This window comes from Chrysochloris asiatica, unplaced genomic scaffold, assembly GCF_000296735.1.
Source record: "Chrysochloris asiatica unplaced genomic scaffold, ChrAsi1.0 scaffold00289, whole genome shotgun sequence".
NCBI lineage: Eukaryota > Metazoa > Chordata > Mammalia > Afrosoricida > Chrysochloridae > Chrysochloris > Chrysochloris asiatica.
In genome coordinates this window covers 1,119,137-1,144,191 of record NW_006408807.1, presented here as the reverse complement: position 1 = coordinate 1,144,191, position 25,055 = coordinate 1,119,137, and the positions used below count along the sequence as shown (strand labels likewise).

General features: G+C 40.8%; 1 protein-coding gene across 1 annotated transcript in view; it reads right to left on the bottom strand.

The window, feature by feature from the left end:
* Positions 1–25,055, bottom strand: part of ERCC6 (excision repair cross-complementing rodent repair deficiency, complementation group 6) — a 127,845-nt gene that overhangs the window by 93,965 nt on the left and 8,825 nt on the right. The window contains exons 3-4 of the mRNA XM_006874605.1: positions 22,180–22,288; positions 10,861–11,572 (exon numbers count right to left, since the gene is read on the bottom strand). Coding sequence (XP_006874667.1) covers positions 10,861–11,572; positions 22,180–22,288 — 821 coding nt within the window. The remainder of the gene's footprint in view (positions 1–10,860; positions 11,573–22,179; positions 22,289–25,055) is intronic.

The window sequence follows — 25,055 nt, the reverse complement described above, 5'->3', positions numbered from 1 at the left end:
AAAAAAAAAAAAAAAAAAGAGCAGGTAGTTTTTTTCATCTTAATACTGTCATACGATTAAAAACCAACAACAAAAACAGTACAAATAAGAGGGGCAGGTGGTGGAAAGCCTTCCAAGTATTTCGAGGTAACAACTCAAACTGATTTCTGACCTCACCACTCTCATTAATGTGCCAGACCACCTGAGGAGACTCAGGGACCACCTTAAGAAGAGACTGTTTCTGAACTCTCGAATGTGCTGTACTGAGTTGGGGTGAAGGTGGGGACTTTGGGTTAGAGAAAAAAAGTATCGAAATTCTCAAACCAACATCCTTACCAACAATTCTTCCCGAGTGCCTTACAGGTGTCCTAAATGGGAACATAATTCTTTCTAAACAAGGTCCTGTGGTAATTAAGTCACAGACCTTGACTCAGAACCCCTGGGAGCTTGGTCAAAAGCACAAGGGCAATGCCCAACTTTGCCAACCCTGAACTACTGCCACAGAGGCTCAATGCAGAACTCAGGCATCTGAAGAGCCACCCCAGACAATTCTGATCTACAAGCCCTGTAAGAACCAAAGGCTCTTTTAAGTACAGCATTTAGTCAGGTGAACTGACCCTGAGGCTCTTCTCCGGTCCCTCTCCTCTGTAAACTCTCTCTCTCCTCTGTAAACACAATTGTGCAGTATACCTAAAAGAGGGTCCTAAATTACAAACCAAATCTGCCAAAAGCAACAACCCTAGGCAGGATGACTATGTAAAACTGACTTATAAACAGGGTCATTTGAGACAGCTTTTTAAAACTCTCAGATAGTCCACACTCAACTTATTGTGGTGCAGTGAATTGTTTAATGTCTCTTCTAGACAGTCTGTAAACTCCCACCAGACTTTTTCTCCTACGGTCTGGGTAAGAGAGGGCAGGGGAAGATGCTGATACAGTATATAATTCAATTGTGAGTGACTGTTTAACTGGGCTAAATGTGGTTGGTCAATGTTGCCATCCTGCTGGGTATAAAATGAGTCATCTTAGAAGCAGAAGAGGGAATCTGACTATCATCAAAGAAGAAGAGCCGGGAGTGGAACACGTCCTTCGGACCCCAAGATCCCTGTACACTGAACCTCCTCAATGCAGTAACAAGCAGTGACACTGGAGGAGAGGCGCAGAAGCAGCAGAACCAAGAGCCAGAGCATGAGGCAGAGCAATGGGCTCTGGCCCACGGAGCAAGCAAAGCTGAGTGCCTTTGGGCAGGGGCTCATGTGCAGAATGGATGCCTCTGGTCCCTTATTTGAGGGAACTAGGTTTGCTGACTCAGAGCTAGAACTGAGTGGTATTGTTATTAACTGCTGTCAGTTCCGACTCACAGTGGCCCTGTATAGTTTCCAAGGAGCGGCCAGTGAATATAAAAAGCCAACATTGCAGTTAGCAATCCAGGGCTTACCCTGTCAAAATGTCATCTCTTTAGGTCAACCTATAAAAGCAGCAAACCACTCCCGAAAAACTGATGAATCTGAGATTGGATAACTCTGTATCCTATGGTACACTGAAAAATAAAATTCTCTCTTCTACTCACATAGGGTGTGATTCCTAATTAGCAAGAGTCTCATCAGGCCACAGACCTGCTTTAAGTAACACCATCGTCACCTGAAGGCACTGGCAAAAACCAAGGTACTGGGAATTGAAGGAATACAAATTGAAATCTTTCAACAAACTGATGCAGCACTGGAGGCACTCACTCATCTACGCCAAGAAATTTGGAAGACAGCTAACTGATTAGAAAAGATCCATATTTGTGCTCATTCCAAAGAGAGGAGGCTTAAATGCAGAAATCTTTAATATCATCAGTATCATTAATATCATATACAAGTAAAATTTTGCTAAAGATTCAAAAATGGCTACAACAGTACATCAACATAGAAATTCCAGAAGTCCAAGCTGGATTCACACAAGGATGCGGAATGAGGGATATAACTGCTGACATAAGATGGATCTTCACTGAAATTCTCTGGAAGCAGAGAATACTTGCAAGATGTTTACTTTATTGAGTATACAAAGGCTTTTGACTGTATGGATAACGACAAACTATAATTAACACTACAAAGAATGGGCACTCCAGAACACTTAATCATGCTCATGAGGAACCTGTCCATAGGCCAAGAGGCAGTCACTTGAACAGAACAAGGGGGCATTGAATGGTTTAAAATCAGGAAAGGTATGTATGCTTTCACCATATTTACTCAATCTGTATGTTGAGTAAAGAATCAGAGAAGCTGGATTACATGAAGAAGACTGTGGCATCGGGACTGGAAGGAGAATCATTAACAACCTGGCTTGTGAGATGCAGATGATAAGAAACTTGCTTGCTGAAAATGAAGAGGGCTTAAAATAATGATACAGTTCAAAGAAAACAAAAATCCTCCCACTGTACCAATAAATAACATCATGATAAATGAAGAAAAGATTGACGTCAAATATTTCATTTGCTTGGATTAACCATCAACGCTCATGGAAGCAGCAGCCAAGAAATCAAATGGCATAAGCAGCAGCCAAGAAATCAAACGACATATTGCAAATCTGCTGCACAAGACCTCTTTAAAGTGTTCAACAGCCAAGATGTTAGTTTGAGAACTTGTGCCTGGCTCAAGTCATGCTATTTTCAATAGCCTCATATGCATGTGAAAAGTTGAACAACAAATAAGGAAGACCGTAGAAGAATTGGTGCATTTGAATTATGGAGTTGGAGAAGAGTTATCAAAAGTACCATGGAATGCCAGAAGAACAAGCAAATCCGTGTTGGAAGAAGTACAGCCAGAACGTTCCTTAGTGTTGGGGACCAAAAGACTTACAGGCCTCATAAAACTTTAAGTCTGGGTCTAACCAGACAAAGACTGCTATCAACACAGCAGGAAAGGTAGCTTTCCCAAGGTCGCCTGATTCACAGTAAAGGACAGACTTGTAACTATGCAAAACAGCAATGACTTGCAGAACCACCCTATATATACTCTGAGATTTGAAATAAACTTTGTCACTTGCCATCAGCTTGTGTCCCTTGCCTGTTCGTTAATCCTCGCCATTCCTTTGGGAAACCCACGCAGTGGTCTGAGCGGGTCTCGGACCCCGATACTTAGAAGCTAGGACAGTGAAACTTCCTCTCATATTTTGTACATATTATCAGGGGGGACCAGTCCCAGGAAGGCACCAAGCTTGGAAAAGTGGAGGGTTAGTGAAAAAGCAGACTGGAACAGTGGCAGCAGCAATGGACTCGAGCGTAGCAATCGTTGAGGATGGCGCCGGACCTGGCAGTGTTTGGATCTGCTGTGCACAGGGTCACTATGAGTCAGAAGTGACTTGATGGCACCTAGCAACATCTTCTTGCAAGGAACAGACATATGCAATGTCTGCTGTTCTGACCCACCCTGGGCTATTTGAGCTGAAGAAACTGGAAAAACAGCATGATAGTGCTCACCAGAGACAGGTACCACTCAAACACTGCACGTGCCATTTCTTATCAAGTTTTTGTATGGCTGTTCTAGTTCCCAAGGCCTGCATTTTAAAGCTGCAATAATAGTCCTGGTGTGGTGCTATAGGATAAGCACTGGACTATAAGGTTGGTTTGAACTGCAAGGCCAGCAGTTCAAAATCAGCTGTTTCTCAGAAACCCTACACAGGGTCACTATGAGTCAGAACTGACTCACAGCACTTAACAGCAAAATATTTTAAATACAGCTAAACACAGAAGTTAAGAGCCGTACCTTAACAGAAATTTAGGTAGTACAAAATTAAAACTAAAAACAAAAAATGTTTTATAAGACATGCATACCATTGACATAAACAAGGACTTGACAAAATTACTTAAAAGAACTGACTCGTCCATCTTCTCATGCTCACATAAGTATGAAAATAGAGGAAATGTCACTGAAGACATGGTCCACAAATGCAGTTCTGAACAGAGAAGGAAGTAGTACTGAAAATGTAGGAAAAGTAAAATGCATGTTGTTACTGTTAGGTGCTATAGAATCTGTTACAACTCAGAGTGACCCTATGTGCAATGAAATGAAACACTGTCCAGACCAACATCACCCTCACAATCGTCCCTATATATGAACCTCTCGTTGTAGCCACTGAGTCAATCCATCTCAGTGAGGGTTTTCCATTCTTGATTGTGAGGTATAATCCATAAAGAAGGCTGGATTCTTTGCTCTTCATCAGTACTTAAGTCCTCTTCACTTTCAGCAAGCAAAGTTGTAGGTTGTTATCAGAAAACAATAACAATATAACAATAACCTGCATATTTGTAGGTTGTTAATGGCCTTCCTCCAACCCTCATTCCTTGTTCTTCTCAGATTATCTGCTCAGCAAACAGACTGCATTAAGTATGGTAAAGGATACAACCCTGACACATAGCTTTCTTGATTTTAAACCATTTGATTCTTGATTTTTAAACCACTCTGTATCCCCTTGTGTTATTCAAACAACTGCTTCTTTGTCTATGGACAGATTAAAGCAAAATTAAGTGTTCTGAAACTCCCACTCTTTGTACTCTTATCCACAATTTATTATGATCTACACAGTCTAATGCCTCTGCATAGTCACTAAAGTACAAATAATCATCTTCCTAGTATTCTCGGATTTCAGTCAAGACCCAGCTGATGTAGCAATGACATCCCTCACTCCTCGGTCTTTTCTGAATCCTTCTTGAATTTCTGGCAATTCCCTGTAAATGCTGTAAGACATTTTGAATTACCCTCAGTAAAATTTTGTGTGTGGTATTAATGATGTTGTTCAATAATTTCTGCATTCTGGGTCACCTTTGGGCCACCTTTCTTTGGAACTGGCACAAATATGTATCTCTTTGGATTGGTTGGCCAGGTAGCTGTTTTCCAAATTTTTTGGCACAGACAAGTAAGCACCTCCAGCACTGCATCCCTTTGCTAAAACACTGCAATCATTATTCTGTCAATTCCTAGGACCTGGTTTTTCACCAATGCCCTTAATTAGCTTTGAATTCTTCCTTCAGTACCTACCACTGGCTTCTTGATTATCTCCTGAAATAGTTGAATATTTTGGTACCATGACTATGTATTCCTTCCACAGAAAATGCTTCCTGCATCATTCAATATTTTGCCTATGTTGTTGCTGTTGTTAAGGGCTGTCAAGTCGGTTCCGACCCATAACGACCCTGTATAGGCTTTCCTAAGGAGTGACTAGTGAGCTTGAACTCCAACCTTGCAGTTCAAATGGCTTTGTAGTCTGGAGTATTAACCCACAGCACCACACCAGGACTCCTATAGAATCCTTCAGTATTGCAAGTTAGGGCTACATTTTCTTCTTCACTTCTTTCAGCTTGAGAAATGCTGAGTATGTTCTTCCTTTGTGGTTTTCTAACTCCAGCTCCAGGTTTGTGCACATTCCATTATAATACTTTATCTTCTCAAGATGCCCTTTAAAAATTTCTGTTCCGCTCTTTTACGTCATCATTTCTTCCAGTCACTTTAGCTTCTCTATGTTCTTCTAGTAAGGAGCTCTGGTAGTGTAGTGGTTACGAATCGGGCTGCGAACCTTAAGGTCAGCGGTTTGAAACTACCAGCCGCATCGCGGGAGAAAGATGAGGCTTTCTACTCCCGTAAAGATTTACACCCTCGGAAACCTTGTACAGGGTCGCTATGGGTCGGAACTGACTCGATGGCACTTAACAACAACAACAACATGTTCTTCTAGTACAAGTTTCAGAGTCTCTTCAGGCGTATACTTTGGTCTTCTTTTTCTTTCCTGTCTTTTCAATGATATTTTTGCTTACTTTACGTACATAAGACATCTCTGATGTCATCCCACAACTTACCTGGTCTTTGGTCACTCATGTTCAATGCATCAAATCTATTGAGATGATCTCTATATACAGGTGAGGTATACTCAAGACATATTTTAGCTCCAGTGTTTTCATTTTCTTCAGCTTCAGCCTGCCTTTGCATATGAACAACTGACAATAGATTTGACAGTCTGCCCCTGGCCTTGTCTTGGCTGCTCAACCATCTCTTTCCACAGATGTAGTCAATGGGATTCCTGTGTATTCCATCTGGGGAGGGCCACATATGTACTTGCCATTTATATGTTGTTGAAGAAAGGTATTTGCAATGAATAAGTCGTTGGCCTTGCAAAAATTCTACAATGCATTCAGAAGTTAAAAAAACAATGAAGACTTTGAAGACTTCTGAAGTCTCGGGTTATATCAGAGGCAGACTAATGAGTATTATCACCCATTTCCAGACAGGGTGAAACTGTTGGAAAGGCTCAGTAGGAAGGTCCCAGTAGCTATCAGGTACAACATAGATCCCTACTTAGGATTACTAACCTAGAGAGCTAATTAAAGACCTAGGGCTCTAAAGTTCAGAGAATAAAGGGGAGGAGATATCTGGGAGTCACTTGATTCAGTGTCAACAGTTTTAAGTTAAAATATAACACACCTAGCCTGGGCGGGTTGTTGTTGTTGTGATGTGCCGTGGAGTCGGTTCCGACTCATAGCGACCCTACACAGGGTTTCCGAGGCTGTAAATCTTTACGGGAGCAGACCGCCTCATCTTTCTCCCGCGGAACCACTGGTAGTTTCGAACTGCTGACCTTGCAGCTATACAGTACTAAATTCTTACCACTAAGAAAAATGATTCTATATGCTGTAGACTTGTGGTGCTGTAGGATAAGCACTGGACTGCTAACTGCACAGTCAGCAGTTCAAATGCACCAGCCACTCCAATGGAAACCCTATACAGGGTCACTATTAAGTTGAAACTGCCTTAATGGACTTAACAAGTTATATGGCTTTATTCTGATCATATAATATCAGACCATTGCTAAAATATAATCCTAAAGGTCTTTTTCTTTATTCATGGGAACATCATTCTAATGTCAATCTATAGGTAATCCTCAGATTCAATGAGTTCCGTCTCTATGTCTGTCTTTCAGTCACATTTGAACATAAACTGGAACAGGGAGGTACAGTATGAGCTAACATCAGTTAGTCAAATGTTTATCTTCGCATACAGTGCAGCTTGCAATGCCTAAAAACATCAGAGAAATGCTTCCAGATACACTAAAACATCTTTATCATAAAAATACAGTAAGAAAAATGTTTTGACACATGTTACAAAGTAGCACCAGTTTGCTATTATTGTTGTTAAGTGGTGTCAAGTCAGTTCTGACTTACAGTGACCCTGCATCAGGTTTCCAAGAAGCAGCTGGTGAGTCTGAACCACTGACCTTGCAGACCAGTGCTTTATTCCATAGCACCACACCAAGACTACAGTTTGCTATTAGGAATCATTGTATGTCCTAGAATTTTCAATATAATAGGTTTTACAGGGGTTGGTTCAATGTTTGTAACCCATGGATAGTCTGTACAAAGAAAAATAACAATTAACACAATGAAAAAAGAGTGACTAGAAATTCTGATATGTTCTGAATATGCTTCTTAATCCTGAATACTTTATTTTCTTTTAGCATGCCCTTATTCAAAGAAAACCAAAGGAGACTTAGTAAAAAAATTTCATTGTGGATATCTGCAATTTAGAAATTTTAATAACCACAGCTATAAAATTTTAAGAGCTATAGTATTTTGGTGGCAATCAGAATTATTGATATTTCTGAAATTCATTAGAGATTTTGCTGTAACTTTAACAAACAAAAAAAAAGAAAGAAGAAAAGGTTTATAATAGGGATCTGAAAATAAATTGTTTTACAATCTTAACGTTATTAAGAAAAACTTAGTGCCATGAATTTAAACCTCTGATTTAAAATTCAATCAAAATTAATTGCTCTTGATCAAAATGCTGATATATTTTAAATATATTTAATATTGACCCAATTCAATTGGAAGAATATACTGTTTCTAAATTTATAATCAATAATTTGAGATTAACATTTTATTAATTCTCTACAGTAGTTAAGAAAAAGACTGATGCTGATTACTGCTAAGTATCTGAGAAATATTCTTCAAACAATTTCACCAGCATTAAATGTACAAAATAACTTTAAAGTTGTACTGAGAATTAACAAGTTTAAGTGAGTGCTCCACTTTACATGAATATTTAAAGTAATATTAGAATGGGAATGCTAAAGCTCTACTGAACTTAGCTTGCATGTCTCTGTAGCAAATATATTGTTGATGTTAAGTGCCATCGAGTTGGTTCCAACCCATAAGGACACTGTATCAGGTTTATGAGGAGTAACTAGTGGGTTTAAATCATAGAACTTGCTGTTAGCAGTCTAGAACTTATCCTATAGTGTCACACCAAGACTCAAGCAAATCCTATTAGCTCTTCAAATTATTTTTTTAAAGAACTATGCTACGTATAAGGAGCCCTGGTAGCACAGTGGGTTATAAGGTGGGCTGCTATCAGCGAGGCAGGTCAGCAGTTCAAAACTACCAGCCACTCTGCAAGGGAAAGATGAAGTTTTCTGCTCCCCAAAAGATTTACAGCCTTGGAAACCCTATACAGGGTCACTATGAGTCAGAACCGACTCCACACAACCATCACCATGCTACATATGCTTTAAAAATGTTATAACAAACAAATCGCTTTCCTAGGAAACATCAAGGCAAATGGTAAGGTCCTCTCAACGCAAACCCCCTTCCAAGACTAAGACTCAACGGAAACTCACGCTCTGATTGGTGACTGCACGCATCACCGAAAGGGGGAAGAGGGTTAAAAGCAGCAATGAAGCGGCAAGCTAAGCCCTACAATGTTCAGTGGGCTTCTGTGGACCCAGTTGGGGACCTGCTTGGCAAGCAGTGTGAGGAGACCTGGGGACTCCTGGGCCCAGAGTCAGTGGCGTGGCCACAGAGGACTCGAGTGGAGAATAGAGCTACTGGCTGATGGGAAGAGAGGGTATGGGCACAAGAACACCCACACTTGCAGATAGTACCCACGTGACCTGGACCGGATGACTAGATGATCAGAGCTCAACCAGGAAAAGAAAGAAGAGGAAAAGAAAAAAAAAAAAAAAAATAGAGTGAGCTGATACAATCTGATGAACTTGACCTATACCTACGGATGCATTGACTCAAAAGAAGGAACAAATCCTTACAGCAAGAAACATTCCCACCCCCTCCACACACAGAGTAGGCAGAGAGGGGCAACTTGGACATTGGATACCCAAATGGGGAGTAGGGGACTACAAAGGCAAGAAGTGACTGGCTTACAAGCTTTCAAGAGGAAACCTAGAGCTAGGGGGCATGGAGGAAAGCAGAATTTCCAGGGAGTACTATCCAATCTGTCTAGGCAGAGCTGATGAAATGAAATACAGTTGGGTAACTCGTGATACTGTAGTGAATAATGGTTATCAGGACTGATTATGAGGGTTGGATTATGAGGGTGGCAAGGAAGGGAGCAATTATTTCTCCAGTCTAGGAGCGGAGGTCTCTAGGACCATCAACGGAGAAGAGCCGAGAATGGGACCCTACCCAGAGAATCAGAGATCCCTGAGATGGAGACAGAGACGATGACGTGGAGTGTCTGGGGACACTCCATGAAGTGTCTGGGGACTTTGGATCCAGACAGGGAGAGGGCCTGTGGGCCTAAGACTTGGGGGGAGGAGTGAGGGGAGGGGGCGGGTTTCTAGGATATACCCTTTAGTCGGTTGATGATGCATGACGGGGATTGGAACCATGGCAATGAAATGATATACAATGGAATGAATGTAAAATTAAAGTTCTCTCATGTAAACATGTAAACTATCATATAATTCACAATAAAACATTAAAAAAAATAAGTTATAAAATGTATATGGCAAAATGAACACTTCTAAGCAGTTCTAGACCAGAGAAAATATCAGGGCAGTCTTCATTCACTGAGGTCTGTGGAAAGCTACAATAAATACAGTAAACTAGGTCTCATGTTTAGAAACAAGAAAAAACTGCTAAGAATTGAGAAAAAGTCATCCAAGGGATAAATATAAAGGAATAGTCTCAAAGCAGTTTTTGAAGATGTTTTTTCTTGGTGTCAAAATAATATTAAAAGGTAGACAGAGTTGCTTCTAAAAGAAAACAAGTTAAAAAAAAGAAAATAATATTCTGTTAATAAAGTTAAACAGATTAGTTTTTCTCTCAATTTCTTACAGCTCTTAATGAATGAATACTGAAGATTTGATGTGCAGCAGCTGAGAAAACCTGTAAAACCCTATTATCCCTGGCTTGCAAAAATACGTGGCCGTACATAGTATTGATTTCAGACCTTACCTTATGTAGTACCTGTATCGTATACTGACAGTCACTGAAACACGAGGTGGATCAGTCTTGGGAATAAAAATATCCATGAAAAGGAAGCATACTGAACTCTAGAAGTCCAGCAAAAAGGGGACATATACTTTACCCTTAAGTCCAGTGAAAAAGAAGTGCACATTGTCACACGCACATTGTCACACGAGAACAAAGGAAAGCCCGTGCATTCTATGTCACATAAGCTTATTTTTTCCTATACTCAAACTTAAATACATTTTATGTCTTTTTGAAGGAAAGTCCTCTAAGATGATTTGAACACTTCCCTGCTTTCAAAGAAATAACCACCATAACACAACATAAGTCACCTTGTTCAGGGAGACCATTCTCAATGTAAAGAGACTCAGCTTAAGCTTCTGGCCCAGCCCTTCCCCTGAGCTTTTCTTCCCATAAACTTTGCCCCTCTTATCTGGGTGAAGAATGGGAAGTACACACATTTTGTTTGGGTCAGAGGACTTTGGGTTGCTGCTAATTCCAGAAAGCTGAGGCTGCAGAAAGATTAGACAAGTGTAGAGCTAATACAGTAAACTGTATCTACAACAACTGTTTATTAATAAAGCCTGCTATCTGACATAAAACAAAAAGGTACAGCGTGTTTGCAATCTCTGCAGACTGACCTTAAGCGTTGTTTATAATAATCTTCATCTCCATCATCTCGACACCTCACTGTTTTCCGACCTCCTCCTCCTCTTGTTGCTTGCGTTTCTTCTCCAGAACTTGGGAAAAACTCATCAATCTCTTGCACTGTGACTCTCTTCTGCCGTTTCCGACCTCTGGGCAGTCGTTTATGTTCACAATCGATGCCACTTTCAGACAGGTCGGCCTCAGCCACTTCTTCCTTCTCCTCCTCCGTGGGAAAGTACTCAGACTCTTCACTCTCAGAGGCCCTCTCTTCCCTCTTCCTAGCTGCTACAAAGGGTTTCGCTCCCTTTAGCAATCCCACTTTCCGCTGGGACTCAAGAGCCCTCTTGTGGAGTTTCTTGATATGCTTCTGCAAACGCTTATCTGTTTTCGAAAGAACTTTGCTTCTCTGGTTTTGCTTGTTTTCATTTAGTGCTGGATTCAACTCAGAAGCGGCCGAGGCTAGACCTTTTCGTGTTGCTCTTTTATTACTAGCTTGCTTCTTCCTTTCAAAAGAAAGTTTTGCTTGATCTGCCAAATATTTTTCAAAGCCTGATGCTTCATCGAGCATTATTCTTCTAGGCCTCTTCTCCACTTTCTGAGGGATCTGGGTACCAAAAGGTGTCATCTGGCCTGTGCGGATGAGCTCCTCCCATGCAGTCTCCTGAGCAGGCATGAGCATGCTGCCCAGGCAGGATGGCCCCGGTTCTGCAAGAGCAGCAACAATGTATGGGCATGAGCACAAGCTTTTCCAAAAGTGCGCCAGCAAGAGTCTCATGTTTAATATGTATTAAAACCACTGCCACGGGGTCAATTCCAACTCATAGCAAACCTGCAGGACAGAGAACTGCCACATACAGTTTGCAAAGCTCAGCACTGGACTGCGAACCACGAGGTCAGCGGTTCAAACCCACTAGCTGCTCCTCAGAAACCCGACAGGGTCACTATGAGTCGGAGCCAACTCAACGGCACTTAACAGAAAGATTTTTATGGGAGCAGACTGCACATCTTTCTACTACAGAATAGCTAATGTGTTTGAACCACACACCTTTCAGTTAGCAGCTGAGTGCTTAACCACTGCACCACAACAGCTTTTTTCTCTATGTATTGTTGTTGTTCTTACTGTTAAATGTATCAAGTTGGTTCTAACTCAGAACGACCCTATAAAGGGTTTTGGAGGAGTGGCTGGTGGGTCTGAATTACTGATATTGCAGTTAGCAGTCCAGTGCTTATCCTACAGCACCATACCAGGACCCCCTTCAATATATTTTGTTGTTGTTCTTAAGTGTCAGCAGGTCAGTTCCAACTCATAGCAACCCTGTACATGGTTTCTGAGGAGAGGCTGGTGGATTTGAACCACTGACTCATGGGTGGCAGTTTAGTGCATATCCTATAGCACCACACGAGGACTCCTCAATATATACTGTTGCTGTGTGCCACTGACTCATAGCAATCCTGCACAGGGTTTCCAATGAGTGGCTGGTGGGTTTGAACCACCACCTTAAAGTTCAAACCGACCTTGCAGTCCAGTGCTTATCCACACAGCACCACCTGCAAATAACTCATTTAAAAGAAAAAGTCACTGAGGTACCAAAACATAATACATGTGGAGAACAGAGTACAACTGATTACAGTATTCAGCACAATATAACTATCAAAATATAAACATACTCATTTATGCATCCAAGGTATGGTAAACACTGAAGACTGCTAACCAAAAGGTCAGCTATTCAAACCCAACAGCTACTCCTCAGAAACCCTGTACAGGGTCACTATGAGTCAGTCAACTCGATGGCATACAACAACATGCATCCAGAGACCAATTTATTTATATATAACATAGTTCTAAACAGATAAATTTAGCCATGTTTCCTTCTCAGTGAAGAACAGCCCATGAAGAAACAATATCCCAAATTCCCATGTTCTTTCTAATAGTAGCATTTAGATGGACTTTAATTCAAGAGATGGTGAAACTGAAAACACACAATTAAGGAATCAACATGCGCCTAAGCAAAAAAATATAAACATTATCTCTACACTATTCAATATGGTAGATGCCAGTCAAGTGTGGCTATTTAAAGTTAAATTTAAAATTCCATTCCTCAGTTGTCTCAGCCATATTTGAAGTCCTTGCCAGTCACATGTGGCTAACCACCACCAGACAGATACAGAACACCAATATAGAACACTTTCATCACTACAGAAAGAGCTAATGAACAGCACTGTATTTAGATAGATGAACTGACTGAAGGGATGAACTAAAATTGGAAGTTATGCCATAAAGAGTATAAAGTACCCAGAAACAATTCCAGTTTCATTAGCTGAGAGTAATCTCTGGCAAAAATTACTTTGCCATATAGCCAAAACCCAAAGGAACTAATGGCTTAATTGGAAAGAATTCATATTCTACAATCTAGGTTGCTTGGCAGACCAGTAATACTACAGTCAGATTTTCATGAAAAATGCACCAACATAAAATATACACCAGAAGAGTGTACAAATCATAAATGTAAAACTCAATGACTTGTCAGAGAAAATATTTCCACACACCAGCATCCAGACTACGCAAAGGCTTTCGATTGTGTGGATCATGACAAGCTATGGACAACATTGCAAAATATGAGGATTCCAGAAGACGTAATTGTGCTCATGAGGAATCTGTACCTGGACCAAGAAACAGTTGTTCGAACACAACATGGGAACACTGAATGGTTTAAAAGTAAAAAAGGTATGCGACAAGATTGTATTCTTTCACTGTATTTATTTAATCTGTATGCTGAGCAAATAATCTGAGAAGCTGGGTTCTATGAAGAAAAGCATGGCATCAGGATTGAAGGAAGACTCATTAACAACCTGTGATATGCTAATAACACAACCTTGTTTGCTGAAAGTAAAGAGGATTTAAAACATTTACTGATGAAGATCAAAGAGCACAGCCTTCAGTATGGATTGCATCTCAATGTCAAGAAAACAAAAATCCTCACCACTGGACCAATAAACAACATTCTTATCAATGGAGAAAACATTGAAGTTGTCAAGGACTTCATTCTTCTTGGATCAACTATCAACACTGATGGAAGCAGCAGTCAAAAAATCAAACGACATATTGCATTAGGCAAATCTGCTGCACAAGACCTTTCCAAAGTGTTGAAGAGCAAAGATGTCAGCTTGAGGACTAAGGTGCATCTGACCCAAGCCATGGTGTTTTCAATCACCTCATATGCATGTGAAAGCTGGACAGTGAATAAGGAAGATCATAGAAGAATTGATGCTTTTGAATTATGGTGTTGGAGGAGAATACTGAAAGTGCCATGGGCTGCCAAAAGAACCAACAGATCTGTTTTGGAAGAAGTGCAGCCAGGGTGCTCCCTGGAGGCCAGGATGGCCAAACTTGGTCTCTCATACTTCGGATATATTGTCAGGAGGGACCAGTTGCTGGAGAAGGATATCATGTTTGGTAATGTGGAGGGTCAGAGAAAAAGAGGAAGACCCCCAACGAGATGGACTGGCCATGTGGCAGCATCGATGGACTCAAGCGTGGCAACAGTAGTGAGGTTGGCCCAGGATCGGGCAGTGTTTTGTTCTGTTATGCATAAGGTCGCTATGGGTCGGTACCGACTCGATGGAACCTTAAACAATAACAACCAGCATCCAGATCAAGAAACAGATTGCTAGCACCCATGGGTGTGCCTTTTGTGCTCCCTTCCAGTCAGGTCACTACCCTGAGTCATGACTACCCTGCCTTAACACTAGAGATGAGTGTTGCCTGCCTCTGAACTTTATGTCAATGGAAATGTTTGTACTCTTTTGTCTGGCTTCTTTAGTTCAACATTATGCTTATGACATTTACACCTGCTGAATGTAGTTGTAGGTCACTAATTGCTACTGTTGTTAGTATTCTACTATATGAATTGTTGTTAAGTGCTGTCCTGAAGGTTCCAACTCACAGCGACCCTGGTTAGGGTTTCCAGGGCTTTTAAATCTTTGCGGGAGCAGAAAGCCTTATCTCCCAACAAGCGGTTCGTGGGCTTAAACCGAGGCCTTTGTGTTTCACAGCCCAGTGCTTACTGTATTGAGTCACCAAACTCCCCATTATATGATATATCACAATTTGTCCACTCCATTGTTAATGGGCATTTGAGTAGTATCCAGGTTCTGGCTACTGGGAATGGTGCTGTTGTTGGTAAGTGCTGTCGAGTTGGTTCTGACTCATAGCGACCCTGTCCCTGTACAGGATTTCTGAGGAGCGACTAGTGTGTTTGGACCGTCGACCTAGCGGTCCAGTGCTGATCCTAAGCACCATACCACGACACCACTGGGAAAATGGTTATTATGAACATTCTAACTTATGTGCTTTGGGAATATATGTACACAACTCTTTGCGTATGTTAAACTTCAGTATACATTGTCATACAGTATTCTAAAGTGACTGTATCAATTTTCAGTTCTATCAACAGTGTTTGCGATGACAACTGTTCCTTAATCTCGCCACTCCACTTAGCTCTATGATACATGCACAGTGCCATCACATTGTGGTTTCAAGTTATATTTCCCTCATTACTAATGAACCCGAATGCCTTTCATTGGCTTACTGGTTAAGTTAGATAGCTTAGTTTAGCTTTGTTTTTTAACTTTTTCTTGCAAATCGAGTGAAGGTTTACAAAGCAGATAATCAGTCTGATATTCAACAAACCATACACTTTGCTTCATTTCAATGATTGCAATCCCCTCCCATAAGTCATCAGTTAACAATTTCTCTGTGTCTCTCACTACCTTCATTTTTGCCTGTCAATCCCTCTATTGTATATTGTCTGCCCCATCACACATGATAACATATTTCTACCCTCTAGCCCATAACTAACATTCCCTCCCTGCTGGAAACCATCAGAGAAACCGTCATTGTATCACCTAACTGCTTGAATGGTTTTATCAAGAAAATCTTTTAATAACTTTTTACAACAGTGGTCTCATACAACATTTGTAATTTTGTTACTAATTTCACTCAGCATAATGTCCACCAGGTTCATCCATGTGTGAGGTGGTTTGAGGATTCATAAGTATTCTTCAAGGTTGAGTAGTAGTACTTTGTGTGTACATTCCAAAGTTTGTTTAAACATTCTTCTGTTGATGGGCTATCTCCATATTTTTGATGATCTCTTGCATACAGCATATTGAAGGATTCTGTTTTCTTCTCTATTCTGCAACTCTCTGTCCCTTGACTGGTGTATTTAGTTTATTTACATTCATTGTAATTACTAATAGGTAGGAACTCCATGCTGCCATTTCATTGTGTGCTTTTATTTGTGGTACTCTTGAGTTTTGGTTCCACATCATCTTCTTTGCTGAGTTCATTTTGTTTGTGGGTTTTCTTTTCATTTTCTTCATGTCTGTTGTGTAAATGTTTACTCAATTTTTCCGATTTTCCTCTTTTTTATATTGATGTGAAGGTTTATTAATTTCTTTGAGGTTACGCTGTAATTAATTTTTCCCCCATTGAAACCAATCTGTTTTATCTTGAAATCTACTTAACTCCCTCGCTATTTGGAAGTTCTGTATCTATACTAGCCCTTCTTTTTGCTTTGCAGTTGAATTCATTATAAATTGATAGCTCTGGTTCCCTATTTTCAGTCTTGTAGGTTTTACTTTAAATAACTTCTGTATCTGGATTGGTATAGACTACATCTATATCTGGAGTCCTAGTGTGGCTCTGAAGGATAAGCACTAGACCACAAGCTCAATTTGAACCAAAAGGTGGCAGTTCAAACCCACCAATCACTCCTCGGAAACCATACACAGGGTCGCTATGAGTCGGAACTGATTCAACAGCACTTAACATCTGGATTAAATCATGTATGTTAATCTCAGGTAGTTGTCTGCTACTGTTGTTTCTCAGTCCAAAGAACACCTATTCATATTTTTTTGGTAAAGCTGATCTTATTACAAATTTTTTTCATTTATGTTTACCTAGAAATGTCCCAATTTCATCATCATATTGAGGGAAGGTTTTGCTGAGGATATAATTCTTGGTTGGCAATTTTTTTCTTTTCAGAATTTTTGTATATGTCATTGTATCACCTAACTGCTTGAATGGTTTCTGCTGAGAAATCAGAGCTCAGTCTTATTGGTTCTTTGTAGATAACTTTTCATTTTTCCCAAGCTGCTCTCAGGATTCTTTCCTTGTCTTTGATTTTGAAAAGTTTGACTATGGTATGTCTTGGTGATTTTCTTTTCAGATGTATCCTGTTTGGGGTTCGTTCCTCTTCTTATATGCTTACTTTCTTGTCTTTCATGATGATAGGGAAGTTTTCTTTCAACAACTCTTTAACAATTTTCTCTGTGCTTTTTATTATCTCTTCCTATTCTGGAATTTGGATGATGTATTGTTATTCCTCTTTCAAGATGTGTCATATAACTCTTAGACTTTCTTCAGATTTCTCCATTCTTTTTTTCTGTCCTCCTAGCATACTAATATTGAGAGATTTATCTTCAAGTTCACTATTTCAGGCTTCTACTAGTTCAAACCTATTTCTTTATCTTTTCAATATATTGTCCATTTCTGAAATCTTAGTGGATTTCTAATTGCAGGTTTTGTATTGTTTCAAAACTTGCATTTATTTTGTCTGTTCTTGTAGTGATTTTCTGAATTCTTCTAAAGTTTTTTTTTTCTCCTTGCTTTCCTTAATCTTTCTGTCAATTCTTTCAAGTTACTTAAATATTATTCTCCTGAATTCTTTTTCAGCTAGTTCCATCACCTTGTCTTCCTCAGAAATTTAAAAAAAAAAAAAAAATCAGAAAACTAGGAAGAGGGAGATGAAAAGAAAGTAGACAGCAGAGAAAACTCAAAAGAATAAAAACTAAGAGGGGAAATGAGAAACAAAAGAAGGGAAAACATAAGCAAAGACAGAGGACAAAACTCAAAGGAATGGAAAATGGGTAAGACAAAAACTATGAAACAATGAAAGGTAACAAACAACAACAAAAAAAAACAGTACAGCTACTGGACCCAGAGAGGAGAAAACTCTTAGGGGTTCCTGCAGCCAAAGAACTCCAAAGGTGGGTGTAGAAGGGATGTGACAGCTGATTTCCTGGCCCTAGGTGAAGTTCCTACAGGCCCAGGTGTTATCTGTGTTCAGAGCATTCAATCTGGAAGTAGTTCATGAAGGCCCTTGATGGAGTTGGTTTCAGTGTCTCTTAGGACCACAGGAGAGTTGGAGACAGGGTGGCTGCTTATGAGGGTTTCTCTCAGACTAATGCTGGTCTGCTGGCTCTGCAGCTTCTGTAGGTCTGGAGCTAAACCTGCCTGAATCCAGGCACCAGAGTGGCCCAGCCAGTCCCTGCCTTATACTGGTGTGGCTCACAACCAAGTGTCCCCGAATCCCGGAAACCAGGGTGGGAGCTGGCCACAACTCTGGTCACCAGGGGAGTGTGAGTCTGCTCTGCTAGAGCACCTTCTGGCACCACAGCTGCTCACAAAGGTTCAAAACAGTCATGTCACATAGGGCCGTCTGTCACCAGGCATCCCTGCTCAGCTTCTCCTCCCAGCAGGCACAGGGTCCACTTCTCTAACCTTTCCTCTGAAGATGGCTTTTCCAGGATTTTCATCTGTGTCTGCTTCTTCCGGTCTCTCATATCTTTGTTGTAGTGTTCTGCCTAGTCCACCATCTTGCCAGACGTCCCAAAAGCTTCTTTCATAAATAAAAGGTTTGCGTATTTGGCCCACTTTTCTCTAAGTCTGTTGGCCTTCTTAGAATAACCGACCTCTAATAGGATAAGTAGTGTAGTGGCTATGAATTGGGCTGTGAACTGCAAGGTCAGCAGTTGGAAACTACCAGCTGTTCTGCGGGAGAAAGATGAAGCTTTCTGCTCCTGTAAAGATTTACAGCCTTGGAAACCTTGTATAGGGTCGCTATGAGTCGGAACCAACTCCACGGCACATAACAACAACAACAAATAGGATAAGCACTGAACTGCGAATAAGGTCAATGGTTCAAGCCCTCCAGCCACTCCATGGGAAAAGATGAGGCTTTCTGCTCCCACAAAGATTTACAAGCCTCATAAACTCTATCTAGGGCCGCTGTGAGTTGTAACCACTCAATGGCACTTAACAACAAGAGATTTTTACTCACTCCATAGGATCAACACTTGGCTGCAAACCACAAAGTCTGCAGTTTGAGCCCACCAACCGCTCCAAAAGACAAAGAAGAGGCTTTCTGTTCCCTGGAAGATTTAAAGCCTCGGAAACCCTATACAGGGTGGTTATGAGTCAGAACCGACTTGATGGCACTTAACAAGATATAAGTGTTCTGACTGGTTCATATATTGCAAATACTGTTTCATACACTTGTCTTTTCACTCTCTCAATGCTATCTTCTGAGGAACACACATTCTTAGTTTTAATGTAGTCCATTTAACACTGATTCTTTTGGATTTTCTACATAATCCTGCAATCTATAAACACTGACAATTTTACTTTTCCTTTTATGTTGTTGTTAAGAGCCACTGAGTGGGTTCCAACTCATAGCGGTCCTGCAACTCATAGCGATCCTGCAACTCAAAGCGATCCTGCGTAGGGTTTCAAAGGAACAGCTTGGGGGTTTGAATTGCTGACCTTGTGGTTAACAGTCCAGTGTTTATCCTACAGAGCCACACCAGGACTCCTTCAGCCTTTACAGTGAGCATTTTTGTGTTTTGTTTAAGAAGTCTTTACCTACCCCAAGATCATAACAGAGGGTTCCTCTGTTGTATTCTAAAATGTCTTGTTTCCCATTCACATTTAGATCTATAATCTGTATGTATATGGTGTGAGGGATAAAAATTCATTTTATTTTCATAAGGTTTAACCAAGCACCATTTATGAAAACACTACTTTTCTTCACTGTACTGGACTACCCCTTTTGTCAAAAATCAAGTGGCCAAATATGACTGGCTGCCTTTGCTGGACTTTCCATTCTGTCCAATTGGTCTACGATCTCTCCTTGTGCCAATATGGCACTGTCTTCATTACCATAGCTTTCCAATGAGTCTCGGTATTTTATTCTTCTTCCAGACTGCTTTGGCTATTCGTAGCCCATTTCATTTCCATATAAATGTTAGAATTAGCATGCTAATACCCCATTCCAGCCCCTCCCTACCAAAATAAAATCCTAAAGTCTTTATTAGGTTTGCACTGAAATTGTAAAGCAACAGAAAAACTGACACCTTCAGAAAACTACATTTTCCAATCTCTCACCATTTATTTAGGTCTTCTTTAATTTCTCAATGACATTTTATAGTTTTAAATATATTGCACAAAGAGCTACATTTCTTTTGTTAAGACTTCTTTCAAGGTATTTAATTTTCGTTCCATTTGGCATCTTTATTAAATTTTACTTTTGTTTTGCTGGTGTATAAAAATAAAATTGAGTTTTATATATCGATCTTATATTCAATAATATTGCTACACACAACATTTCAAAAAATTGTCTACTGATTCTTTTGGATTTTCTACATAAATAATCATGCAATCTATAAATATTGACGGTCTTAGTCTTCCAATCTTTGAACCTCTTATTTCTTTTCTCCATTACTGCATCGGTTAACAGCAGCTAGAACAATGTTGAACAGGAAGGGTTGTAGCAAGCCCCTGTAAATCATCCCAGACCTGTCTCATCCCAGGTCATAGAGCACAAAGCCAATTTTTATAGTTTCTTTTTTTCTCTTTTCAATTTATCCTCATTAAATCTAATTTCAGAAAGAATTCCTTCTCAGGTAATCCTCACAATACCCCCAATAAAGTAGACTGTCATGTAGAGAACAGGGAAAAGGAAACTTCAGAGAAGCATGTGAGCAGAGAAATGAAGGTCAGCTACCCCTCTGCGTATGTCATGGATACCAAACAGACTTGAGGTTAAGGAGCACAGTCCAGGTCTACAGCTTGGAAACACAGAGCGGGGTACACGAGATCTGGGACCGTACACACCAGGTTCTACAGCCACCTGTTCAGATACGATGCAGAACACCAAGGAAGAGGGTGCTGGGGGAAGGTGGCAATAGCGGCCCCAAGTCTGAGAGTTTGCTGTTACCCAGGTCAATAGTTGTATTAGCACCCAGGAACTCAGAAAAAGGTCAAGGGCAGAGGTGTATGAATGTGTTAGATACTAGAACACTGGTGGCTATGGAAGCTGTAGTGAGAAGATGCTATTATCCAGGGAGAGGAACAAGAGGGGTCCATAGGAAACCTCCTTACAAATACCAACATGTAAGAGAAGGCCAAAAACAACTGACTAGAAGTGGTGGGAAACCCGAGGAGAGACGGAAGGAAGTGTCAAGTGCTGCACTGTCAGGGGAACAAGGATGAAAACTAGGAGTTTGCATTTGGGGAGGCTAACTATTAACCTGAGACAAAGTTTGACTAAAGTAGCAGTAGGAGGTAAACGATAAACAGTAGCTTCTAAACAGCTAGACAGGGAACAAATGACTGTCCCCAATAAGAAAAACGGCGCCCGGCAGCAGAAAGCCCTGGTTGTAGACACCGTGAATTTTAAGGCTGAACTTTAAAAGCACATCTCTGATTTTCTCTGTTCCCTCAATAAATTCTTCATAATTCTAGCATCTTATTGCAATAAACTGCTGGAGCTAGTAGAAAATAATTGCTTGAAGATCTTAAATGCTAAGAAACCTTTTATTTCAAATAGTAAATGCCTGAACAGCTATATATAATCTCTATTGTCTACACACACACACACACACACACACACACACACACACACACACGTGAAATGACGACCAAGAATTTAGTTCCAGAGCCTACATAATGTCTTTTTTTTCCCTACATAATTTCTTAAGCAGTTTTCCAAAAGATGACCATTGAAGCCAGTGATATAAACAGAAAGTATAACCACAGTGTAACTGGAAAAAGATGTCTTTTTTAAACAACAAAATTGATGCTTGGAAAGCCTGCCAAATATGCTCCATAAACATATGTGAGAGAATCTCTATGAGTCTCTATGATAATGTTGGACTTACAGTATAATCCAATCAGGATGCTAGTTGTCTTTATCAAACTAACTACATAAAACTTGTTCATTTTTCCATTTATTAAATATATGACGAGAGGTACACCTGCAGCCTCCAGTGGATGGATTTAAAACCCAGTACGACTGAAGAGATTTGGTTCTGAAGGTGTGGAGAATGAAATCTTCCTCAACCTGTTTTGGCAATAAAGGCAAATGTCTTTTTTTCAAAACCCACCAAAGATTAAGCAGAATAATCTCCACTGGGTAGAAGCATCTGACAGCAATTCAAGAACACAGAGAAATGGTTCACAGAATCCTCACCTGCATTCTCATCTAAACTGGCAGGAACAATTTCAACTTTCACCTCTGCTCCTCCAAGGGTGGCCTGAAGACGTTTTTCTTTGGCTATGATCTTCTTCAATTGTTGTTCCTTAAATGACAAAGATCAAACATACATATTTTGTATTTGCTAAATACTAAAGACAGTATTATACATATAAGCATTTTAATCAAGACTAAAACAGAAATAAGGGGTAGAGCAAGATTACAAAGTGAGTGGAAGCTCCTGTTTTCTCCCCTAACAACTAACCCACACGAATAAGAACAAACAGATAAGGATCAGAAAACTTTGGATGGAAGTTGAGGTGTTAAAGAGCGTCCAGAAGCAGGAAGAGGAGGACCAAGGACAGCACAGAAGCCACGTGAACTAATCCACTCACATCAGGAGTACCCATGGAAGTCATCTTGGGATGGGAATAGGTGACACCCGGAACAGAAAGCACAGAAGGCAGGCAGTCTGAGGAAGCTGCAGCCTGACTGAAGTGAGTGAAACTGCAGGAGGCTGCAAGCCACACAGCTGGGAGGGGAAAGAAGAGAGACTGGCACTTCGAAAGAATACTGCTGAATCTTGCCAAGGACTGAGATGGATGAGCTCTGGGACCAGGAGAACAGCAAGAACAGCAAGGCAAGGGAAATACTTCAATGGACAGGGTGACATAGAGGAAAGGCTAACAGCATGACACCATGGGCAAGTCTGTGCAGGGGTGCCCATGAGGGAAAGACAGAGAGAGCCTCTACCTTTGTTACAGAAAAAGTTGAGCCCCGTCCCTCTACTTTCTCAGTGTTTTTGATCAGCTTAAGCCCCTTCTGCACATCTGTCTTGAATTCTGGAGATGAAGCATCCAGAACTTCTGAGTAAGCACTGGAAAAAAGCCTAAGCACAAGAATGCGTTCTAGTGGTTCTCAGGAGATGTCATCCCCCTGCCACTGGGTCAATTTTGATTCCTCTGGATGCCGCAGGACTGAGTAGAGCTGCCCCCAGGTGTTTCCAGGGCTATATTTGCAGAGGCAGACTGTCTCATCTATCTCCCAGGGAGCAGCGAGAGGGTGCAGGTCCGGACCTCTCAGTTAATAGTCAGGAACTTGGCAATGTGTCACCAGGGCATACAATCAGAAAAATTTCCCACAAAACTCGCAATAAAACTTTAAATTAAAATAAACAAGCAAAAAACACATGGTGTTCAATGCAATAATAAAGGGAAAAAATGAGGACCAGTCAAAAGCAAAACACGAAGAAGAGATTTCTCCTATGAAGGTCAGAATGATGCAAAAAATCGATTAATTTTCAGACGATAGTGTTAAATAAGGAGTCCTGGCAAGCAAAAGTATTGGACTGCTAACCACAACATTGGCAGTTCAAAGCCCCCAACAGCTCCTCGGAAGCCCTATACATGATCTCTGAGTTGGAACCAACTCAAGGGCACTTAACAGCAAGTATTAAATATGCTTAGGAAAGAAAAAGCACACAGAAAACTAGCAGAGATCAGGAAAAAAGGGAGGAACAAAACAAAAGACTCAACATGAACACTGAAACAATCTAAAAAATAAACAACTACTGAACTGAAGAATAAATGTGAATTTAAAAAGCAAGAAAAACACTCAACAATGGAGTCAAACAGACAGAAGACAGAATAAATGAACTAGAAAACAAAAAACCTAAACTTTACCAGATCTCAATAGAAACATCTGACCAGAGAACCAAGGCTGTAAATGCAGGAGGCTACATAAATTGCAATTGTTGTTGTTGTTACATGCCATGGAGTTGGTTCCGACTCATAGTAACCCTGTACAGGGTTTCCGAGGCTGTAAATCTTTACAGGAGCAGAAAGCCTAATCTTTCTCTCGCAGAGCAGCTGGTAGTGTCGAACTGCTGACCCTGAGGATAGCAGTCCGATTCGTAACCACTATGCTACCAGAGCTCCTTAAACTGCAATTAGAAGAGGCAAAAAGAGATTAATTCTGTACCATATTCTAATAAAATTCTTGGAAGTCAAAGACAAGGAGAGAATTCTAAAAGCAGCAATGTAACAAACCAATGGACTTGCATTAAGTATCAGCACAAATATTCCCCAGAAACTCTAGAGGCCAGACAACAATGGAGAGTGAAAGAAGACAATGCCAACCACGAATTTTTACCCAGCAAACTGTCATTCAAAAAAAGGGAGAGAGAACAAACAAGATGGCGGATCGGGAGGATGTGTAATGAAGAGCTCCGCCAACAACAACACAAAATACCCGACCAAGCAGGCTCAGGGGATGGTCCCAGAACTCTGAACCACATATAAAGGAATACTTAGAATGTTGGAAGGCTCACAGCTCGGGGAACTTGTGGCAGAAGCAAGAAATCTATTGCTTTCTAGTCCGGGAGGCTCGGCTGCTCCAGGAGCCGTCATCTTGGGTGAGACCACATGGGGGAAGGATCGGAGCAGCCACAGACGCCTGGCAGAACCGCTCAGATAAAGGTGTGGACATTCTTTTCTTTTGGTAGCTGTTCATTGGTCCCTTGCTGTCTGCGCACCTACATTCTGGTGACCATAGGGGTGCCTGAGCTAGCGGGTACCCCAGCCCCACCCACAGAGGGTTCTACTACGCATGCGCACAGATCTCCTCAAAATTTAAAGAGACAGTTTCCAATTAAAACCAAATGGCCACGGCCGGCCCTGAACTGTTTCCAACTAGAAAAAAGGCCTGAACAGGGATTGTGGAGCGGGACAAACAGACAAAGGAGAAAACAGGCTAAAAATTAAATCCTAAGTTATGTCAAAATGACCAACAGTGGTATCTTGAAACTTCTCAGGAAGAAGAGTGAAAAGGGAAGCCCATTTCCTGATCACATCTACCTGGAGGCATTCAGAAAA